Here is a 9633-nt window from a genome sequence, read left to right on the forward strand (position 1 = left end):
AGTCAAAGATGACATTCAAGCCGTAGCAGTAAATCTCAGTATGCTTCACTCCAGCAGTTTGATTGTTTCAGCTTCAGTGATTTGACGTCTCCCCTCTATTATCTGCTGTATATCTACTGTCATCTTCCTGCTTCTTGACACTTTAATAGTGAAGTCAAAAGCAGGTTTACCGACACATTAACTATCGTCTCCATTCTCCAGGGAGACACGGAGAGCCTATTTGCATTTTTTAAGTCTTAAAGCCACCCAACCACTCCCAGTGAAGTGACTCTTAATATTTAATAACCGTTTGAATATTTAATGCAGCTCTGACATTTGCCAGCTTCTATTAATTTAGAGGCAAGCAGCAATATCTGCCCCAGTGTCCCACCTGGGGCTCGACAGCAGCGGGAAATTCACATACGCGCATCACATATTGGTGACAGTATTAGCAAATAATTCAGGGTATTACTGTTCACTTGAGTGACTTTTAGGCCCTTTTCTACGTTCCTGGCTTTAACAGTGAGCAAATGAACAACTTTTGGGTTTTCAGCCCAGGTCTCTGTTACATAAATGTGTTCAATCTTTTTGTCTCACAGGCTGCATCAGGGAGTTTTTTCAGTTATTTTGCAGTTGCAGCCTTGACTAGTGAACGTGGGGAATTTTTTTTCTCTAGAGTGACTGAGCCTGCCTTTAACCGATAATGAAAATGTTTGTTGCCACCGTAGTGTGTTTGTGTTTGAAGCACCTAACTGTATCCCTCCCTGTCCTCCCTTCAGCCTCCCATTCAAGTTAAAGGTCTGGACGGTCTTCTGCGAACGTCCCTGGACTTGGAGTTGGACCTGCAGGTTTCGCGGACGCGGCAGGCCCGGCTGTCGCAGGAGCTGCGGGTACTGCGGGAGCTGAAGATGCAGCTGGAGAAGGCGAGGCAGCAGGGCCAGAGAGAGCTGCCGGCCTGGGTCCAAGAAGACGAACGCTTCCGGCTGCTCCTTAAGCAGGCCGAGAAACAGGTGAGTGACCATTGAGTGAGATTTAATCAGACACAAGGCATCCAAGGGTTTTTTATCACAAGTTTTAATCTTCTAGGGGGCACTTTTAATTACATTTGTAAATGATCCTCCAACCAATATGAATGCCTATGTGCTCTTGGTCTCATTCAGACTCGTGAGGAGCAACTGCAGGAGAAGCGGGTGGAGAAGATGATGAGGGCAGCAGCCAAGGACGTGCACAAGATCAGGGGCCAGAGCCGCAAAGAGGTCCCCGAGGTCCAGACCTTCAGGTGAGAGAGACAGCAGACCAGGTTTCATCTGACATATGAGAGTCAGTTGTTGTGTGTTTGTAGATAAGAGCTTCAGCAAAATACACAAGATGAAATGCAAGAAATCTTTTTTCAGTTGTATTGAACACACAGTATTAATCTATTTTATTAGGGTGCCCAATAGCTAGTGCAGAACATCAGCTACTCTTCCTGGGGTCCAAACAAAACATTAAAAAAAGAAACATGACAACAGATTAGACACGCACATACAAAACACCACATATTAAAATCAGTCAAATATAATGAACAGTATTTTTCTTTAAAAACACATAATTATACACATTATTTTCATATATACTTCATATAAGTTTACACTGAATGTATAAGCACTGAATATACATACAAAGTGCAGACGGCTAAAAAAAACAAACAGCCGAGCACTTCAGACAGGGAGAGAGAGAGACAAAGGACTTTGATGAATACTGTGAGAATATGTTCTTTACAGAAATGTACTGTAGGGTGAGACAAATAATAATCACAGAAATTATGATATATTAGTTACTAATTCAACCTTTTTCCAGCTGTTTAAGATTTTGACTGACACCACATGAGGACATATTGTGAAAAAGCTCAGTGTGTTTTGTTATGCTCCATTTTATCTTACTTTTCCACTGATTACTAATAATTGCTAATTTTAGGGGCTTTTTTCTAGTCCTCATTAACCCATATCATGACCTGATGTAGATTATCACAGAATTGCCTGTTTATGCTGGGCAGATATATAATATATAATATCTAGATGTACCCTGTGAATTCCACCCCAAGAAAATACAAAAATGGATTCCCCATATTTTCAGATCTTACATATGTCTTTATTTTCCATAGTAAGTGGAGAACATTCCTGTTATAAATCCATTTTGGAGCTCAGAAACAGTGTGAAGGACCAGGAAGAAAGTCAAGTCAGTTCTATTTATAAAGGCCCAAATCACCAATTAGTATCAGAAGTCTTTAGAGACTTTAAAATACAATACAAATATTCTCACACCATTGATTTAGATATAAACCTGACAGAAATGGCATAATTATAATAAAGAAAAACTACGACAAAAATTAAACAAAGTAAAGACTCTAAAAAGTCCTGAAGTTTGACACCCCAACTTTGTTCAGAACACTTTGAAACTAAAATTCACACATTGGTTTTGGCCTTGCAATATCTCATTGTCTTAATGTCACCGCTCTGTTTGCTGTGTTAATTTCAGAGAGAAGATGGCCTTCTTCACACGAGCAAAGACCAGCATCCCCGACCTGCCGGCTGACGATGTGTAGAGAAGCATTTCAAAGTATTTCCCTTCCTGAGTCTTAGTCTGCTGTTCCCAACACAAATGAAGCAAATGTTTGGCGGTGTTATGAAGAATTTTAAATAATAATAATACTAATAATATGTTTAGTAGAAAAAAAACACTGAAAAACCGTGAAGAAACACATTTTTAAAGAGCTCAGCATTTCTAATGTGGATAGTCTTTGTTTGTAAATTAGTGATAGCACTGCTAGAGCTTTTTTATTATTATTTCACCCTCTCTTTAACTCTGTTTATGGCGTTGTGTTTTCTGTTACTAACAGGCTGTTTATAGGCTTTAGGTGTTTAAAATCATTCCAGCACAAAGTCACACAGCTGCACATGTGCATACAAAGGGTTTTGTACTAAAATAACACATTTGGGCAAAAAATATATATGTATGTCGACAGCACAAAACAACACAGAAAACAAAGGTACTAAAGCAAAATAAGCAACTTAAGCAGGTGATAAAACCTGCAAGTCATGTGTTTGTGAGAGCATTTTGAAAAGTTTATACGCAGACAAACTTAAGCACACCTGGAGCTTGTCTGATGTGTACAATGTTGACAGCACAGATGGTTGTACATAAGCATCATCAGCATGGCTTCTGTTTCAGTTCTGGCATCTCTCACTACACGACACACGATACCAGAACAGAAGAGGAAAACTGGAGCGTGTCTTTACAGACATTATTAAATGAACTGGATCTCATTATAGAAGAGCAGTTTTTAATCATTGAGTGGGAGGTGAGATTCTTCTTGTTTTAGGTGTGAAGTCTAAACTCGTCTGTCACCAGTACACACACACACACACACACACACACACACACACACACAGACACTTGGAAAAGTGTAGAAACAGCGCTAACTCTCACTAACACTCAGGTAGTTGATCGGATAGTCTGCACTTTAAGAAACGAGGTAAAAAAAAAAAATTAAAAAAAGAAACTTGATGTGGGTTTTTGGAAAGTAAAAACAAAAACAATCCAAAAACCTTTGCCTCGCGCTGGAATGATTGTTGATTGTTGAGGTACATGAAGATTGTCGAAACACACACAGGAAGTGAAGATCAAATGTATTTTTGATGACTGTGAACTTACTGATTGTATGACTAAAAGGAAGTGACTAACCCCCCCGCCGCCTGACCGCTCCCCTGATCTTCACTTGATTGACTGGTTAAAATGTTTTCTACCCTGATGACATATGAACACTACGTTTGGTCAGTTTATTTTTTAGACTTCCCTCTGTTTTCACTCTCTAACTGGATATTTTGGATACATACTGTATCTGAGTCTTTCTCATGTCTCTTGCAACTGGACGTTAGCATGGTGCCCCAGCAAAAATGAACAAATCAATCGAGTCTTCAAAGCTGCTTATCTTGATGTTTATCTTAATGTGAAAGGGGTCTGAACCTACAGGTAATTATCAGTCCTTCTCAACGCTTACAGTCCGCAACTGGTAGTGTCATTTTAGGCCACCAATGTAGCAGGTAAGCGCTAAAGACCCCATGTGTAATACCTGCTCACTACCAAACAGCAGACAGACTCAGTTAGAGGCTACCTGGTGAAGACAGGTGAGAATTTAGCAGCAAAAGAGTCAGATATTTCCCTCAGGAGTTGGTAGAGACCAAAAACAGAGCTAAAAGAGGGTGAATATTGGACTTGTATTCATCAGGTGGACACGCACATGACTTCAGGTCTCCATAAAGTGATTAGATTATAATGTTACTTTTTGTTCCATCCCACAATTAATTACAAGTTCTATACTGTCTTGCAACCACTGGCAGAAAGGAATATTCTCACTGAGATGGAATAATTAGTTGTCAGGTTTTGTTTGGCTCAGGTGGTGAAGTTTGAGAATTATTCTAAGGTTACTCTGCTGCGCGTTGTAATATATGTTCTGTTTTAAAATCAGCGCGATGACCAAACAGACAAGATTCTAATCTATCAATACATATATTACATGTACGTATAACTTTTCCTAGTACTGCCAGTCCTTGGAAGTTCTCCATAGTGTTCGTGTCCAGTGGGTGCAGAAAGGTGAGAAAGAAATGTTCTGAAATTAGCAACCATTAGCGAGGTAATCAGTTTATAGATCCAACATCAGCTTTTGTAACCTGGCTGGGAAATAAGAGCAAGTGTTTTAATTTAGAAAGCATGGAAATGGTTCTTTGTCTGTAGTCAGAAGTCGGATAACTGTACGTGCTCCTGGGATGTGATTTATATTCAACTCAGTGGAGACTTACTGAGGTCTGACTCTGCTTCCAAGGCAACTGGACTTTAAATCAGCAGCAGACCTCGACTCCGGCACGTCTGTTGTTTACTGCCTTTTTATGTTTGTACCTGGATGTTGAGTAGCTGTTGGAGAGGTTGTCCTTGGTACATTTCACCTGCGTTAATGCACAACATCTCTCTGAAATTCTTCACTGTAGATTCAAAATGATCCTGATAACTGGACTCACGTAGAAGACCTGAAAGACCTGATATGTTGAGATATTTTAAGCAGCAGAAGGATAAACACCAGAATGCATTGCAACGAAAAGAGAGGTTTAGTTTTCAATATGTGCTGGAAAAGCTTTCTCATTACTGTGCTTCTACCTCATTGTGTTCTTATTATATAAAGTGTCGTGACTACGGCACAAAGAAGCATTTATCCGCAGAGGGGCCTTTGTGAGCAGTTCACAAAACGTTTAGGAAAACAAACAAATGAGCAACAAATGTAATAAATAACTGACTAATAATGGTGAGCAGTATATTGCATCTCTGCAAGAGAGATCTCGATTTAAGGCAGCACCGTTTTCTGGCTGCAATCATCAAAATAAAATACTGAAAAATCTTACAGACAAAGAATTAGGTAAAACTAAACCATTAGGTTTTAAACAAGGAAGACAACCCTACTAGCACTATAATAAAAAGCACAGGATATCGATAGTTATTTCTCCCTTAAATGTTTTGTTCCAGAGGTGGCTTGGTCTGGGGGTGCATTTTCAGCAGCACAGATGCTACAGTATGATCATAGAAATAGAAGGGCAGGACTGAGAGAAAAACAGCCATGGTCTGGGCAAAAGACTCAAACCTCAGTCAGATGAAGGATCAATGAGTCAAGTAGACTAGAATATCATATACAACTAAACAACTCTGCCCCTGCACTCTCTCTCTGCTACTAGGGAAAAGAAAGGGGAGATGGCAGGATAACAAATCACCTACTGAACTAAACACAAAAAAAGAATATAAAGAAAACTTTGCTTCTGAAATTTATAGCTGACGGCAACAACTTGTTAGAAGGCATTCTGGGAAATATAGAAAATGACTGAAGTAGAAGCACGCAGGTTGGGAGAATGAAACATACTAAATTACACCTACTGGACACAAAATAATTCAATATTTTGAACATTACAGATTGAAAACAGGTCCAACAGTCTGAGATTCAACAAGGAAACACAATGAAGTAAAATAAAGTAGAGGAAAGATCAGAGAAAACTGGAAACTTACAGAATAAGCAATGGCTATATGGCAGAGTAGCAGATCAGAACATGAAAAGAACAGGATTTTTACTTGTATAAAAGTTTCAAAATCTTTCCTCCAGGGGGTTATTCAAAGTGCAGAAAAACGTGAAATTAAAAGTCAAATGGAGGTCCCTCACTTGTGACATGCTGTTGTGATTTAATCGACTCATCTCTGTTTCGTCTCGGTTCTCTTCTTGCTGGGTCACCATGCTAAACATGTATATTGGGTGCGTTGGTGTCCATCACGCGGCACAAACCTTTCATATAATCGCGTTTCCATTCCCGGTGCAAACAACGATGTAGCTGACACAAAGCTAACCGCTGTTGCCATTCCAGATGTTTCTCTGTTTCACTGTTTGTAGATGAACAGCGGCTCACAAGAATGCTTGAACTCTAGATCCGATGGAGAGTCGACCTACAACCTTTTTTTTGTAGTTCATGTGTTGCCTTTGGTGTCTGTATGTGTAAGACCAACAGAGGAAGTTTACTTTGACCTATTTTCCCTGTTAAAAGTTTCCACTTCTTGCTCCTTTTTTTAATGTCACCCTGCAGAAGTCTCCTAAAGAGTCCCAAAAATTAAAATCAGCCTTGTTTTCTGATAATTAAATACTGTAAATGTTTCAATTCCACAGTTAAAGAAAGATAGTCACAACACATTCAGGTTAGACGTAGGAATATTTTGCACAAGTGTCTATAAGAATAATAAATATCCCACAAATACTTAAAACACTACAGCTCTTCATCCCTCGTCTAAAAAAAAGACTAAACGAAAGGTAAAACTGGATGGGAACGGAATCAAATGCTGGGAGTACGTTCGCACTGAGGCTGCGTTCACACTGCTGGAACTGAATGTTTGATTCTGGCCGATACCTGATATCCGTCTGAACAGTCACACTCCTGAACAGCAGCTGTACAAACAATCAATACCAAAGATTAAACACCTGAAGTTCACAAACTAAAATGCTCCAGATAATACTTCACCAGCCCGCGTAGCCACGTGTTTTCGAGTTCTCTAAAGTTTGTTTTTAGTCCGTGTGGACACCCATAGTACTATCAACAGATTCCGTTTTGGAGTACATTGGGGACTTAAGACAGTATATAAAACCTAAATCTGCTATGATTTCAGATGAACACAGTGGAGTAGAAAGTACAATATCTCCTCTAAGATGAGGTGGAGTTCAAGTGCAAAGTAGGATATCACAATACCGTTAAGTACAAGTACCTCAGAGTTATAGTTAAATACCGTACTTGAGGTAATCTAGCTGCATTCCACCACTGCTTAAGACACCTGCCTTATATTCTTGTTAATCTACACTTATTACAAACATTTACTTACTGTAAATGTGATATGGACACCTCAGTATAATATAGTCCAGCACCAACACCACCTTTACCTTCTGGTACCAATGGATGCCTTAGGTCATTTGGTTCTATACGATACCAGTGTCTTCACTCTAGCTTTAAAACTGAGCCCCGCTACAGCCTCTGAAAGAGAGTAATGTTGGCGGAGGATGTCGGTGTCCTGGCGGAGCTGAAGAGGTCAAACACACGGGTCCGTTGGAGATCAGTTTCTTCCTTCCTAGCAACATTTTAGATAATTATGCATCCTGAAGGTGCGATTAAATGTAACATGAAAGGATTTTTTAGCTGTTCAGAATGCTACATTTAGCGTTGTCAACAGCTCAGACTCTTGAGTGGCCCTAGAACTCGCTTCGGTTCTTTGTTAGTTTCCTCCAGTCTCTCCTGTTCATGGAGTCATGAGGCGAAGGGATGAGCACATATTGCCTCAGCTTGCACAGGCGCATCTTTTTTCCTCGCAGCGTCGACACCTTAACGCCTCACTTTCTCTACACTGAACGGCTCCACCGTCATGCCAAACTGGAGCGTCTTACAGGAGTTCTAACTGGTCTGTTCAGGCGGAGGTCACGCGGCCGTAAATAAGGAACGTCTCAGATTGAGGAACCATATACGAAAGTTACAACATATCTTGGAGTCCCGCGACAGAAGCAGTCAGATCTGGTTTCTGCGTCCTCCCGCAGTGTGAATGCAGCTGTGCACTCTGAGGGTTGAGGGTTTTACTGTAGCAGGAACACTGTGAAATTAATGAAAGCCTTTGGAGTTATGTGAGAGTGTGCCTTTCGGAGAGCAACACGTAAACTTTTTTTTTTTTTTGTCTTAAATGTCCAAACCCAGCCGCCATCGTCTGATCTGAAAGAAATGTAGAGAAACGTTTGCATTCATTTTCCTAATGTAAACCTTTTTTTTTTTTGTTTTCCTCCACTGTAGAGCGAGTAGTTCTGAAGAATAGGACTCTGTGTAGTCTTGAGGATCAGTTCTGTCTCTTTTAAAGTCCGTTGAACTTTGTCATGATCGACCGAATATTGTTTAACCTCCTAAATCAGAAAAGACTCATTTATATATAACAACATCTGGATGAAGGAATGTAGGTTTTTGTTACGAGAAATCACGATCATTCAGAGAAAAAAAGACAAATGCTGTTAGTCACAAAAAATTATTTTTTTCATCCTGTAGGTTGTGATAATTCTTATTTGTTTTCTTGTTTGTTTTCTGAAGTTTAAGTGCATTTTTTCCTCATTTGATTATTGTTTTTTTTTTCTTTTTCTAATGAATCTGTGTTACGACTGGTGATGAACCTGGTATTGTGTATGGAGGCGGCTATGAGAAACATACAGCATGTATTTATTGCACTTTGTGATTTGGGTGTGCTTTTCCTGTTTTTCTTTTTATCGCGAGAGTCCCGAAAAGCTGTGAATTTTATTCTCAGACACTGTACTGTCGACCAGAGTTGTAAATATTTCACCAGCACAAAAAAAACCAAACAAACAATATGTTTTGTAGTTTCACAACAAATAAAAAAAAGTTCTTCTCTTCTATTTTGATGTTTTGTGGGTTTTTGTTTCTTATAAAATTACATTTTGTACTATTTATATTTATCTCTTATTCCCTTTGTGTATGGATGTGCTGCACGTTTTTGTTTTCAGGATAACTGGGACTTCTTGACAATGAAAAAAACATTTTAAATAAATAGTTGCAGTCAAGATTTTTAATGGATGACATGATTGAGGTTTGCCTGGATGAATCCAGTTACAGAATTCATTTTATTAGTGACAGTATGAATGTTCTAGTAGGGAAGTCTGACTTTTTGGGGAGAGCAGGGAAGAGTCATTTAACATTTTATTTCAGCCTTTTATTATACCTTTTATTTATTATATAACATATATTTCAATAGTCACATAAAATAGTTATTATGGTTTAGTATTTTTCATTTATTCTTATTTTTATTTTCAATTCAGGTTAGTTTCAGTTAGTTTCTAGAGTTTATTAGTTTCAGTATTATTATTTTTTAATTATAATATGGGTGGTATTTGTCAGGAGCAAGGTTTAAGCTTCACAAGTTCACAATATGTATTACAATTCAAACTTAACTTTTTGAAGTTTTACCAAACTGACACAGACAAAAAATAAATAATTTCTTGTGTATTTTTATTTTATTTTAGTTTGTTTTGTAAGCACACACTATCAAGTCTAGCTTTTA

At 38.7% G+C, this 9633-nt stretch overlaps 1 protein-coding gene across 1 annotated transcript in view; it reads left to right on the top strand.

The window, feature by feature from the left end:
* wwc1 (WW and C2 domain containing 1) overlaps positions 1 to 8971 on the top strand; it is a 53997-nt gene extending 45026 nt beyond the window's left edge. The window contains exons 21-23 of the mRNA XM_051400779.1: positions 759 to 989; positions 1140 to 1258; positions 2497 to 8971. Of these exons, the coding sequence (XP_051256739.1) occupies positions 759 to 989; positions 1140 to 1258; positions 2497 to 2563 (417 nt within the window). The 3' untranslated portion in view covers positions 2564 to 8971. The remainder of the gene's footprint in view (positions 1 to 758; positions 990 to 1139; positions 1259 to 2496) is intronic.
* Positions 8972 to 9633: the final 662 nt, after the last annotated feature.

Source organism: Dicentrarchus labrax, unplaced genomic scaffold (assembly GCF_905237075.1).
Source record: "Dicentrarchus labrax unplaced genomic scaffold, dlabrax2021, whole genome shotgun sequence".
NCBI lineage: Eukaryota > Metazoa > Chordata > Actinopteri > Moronidae > Dicentrarchus > Dicentrarchus labrax.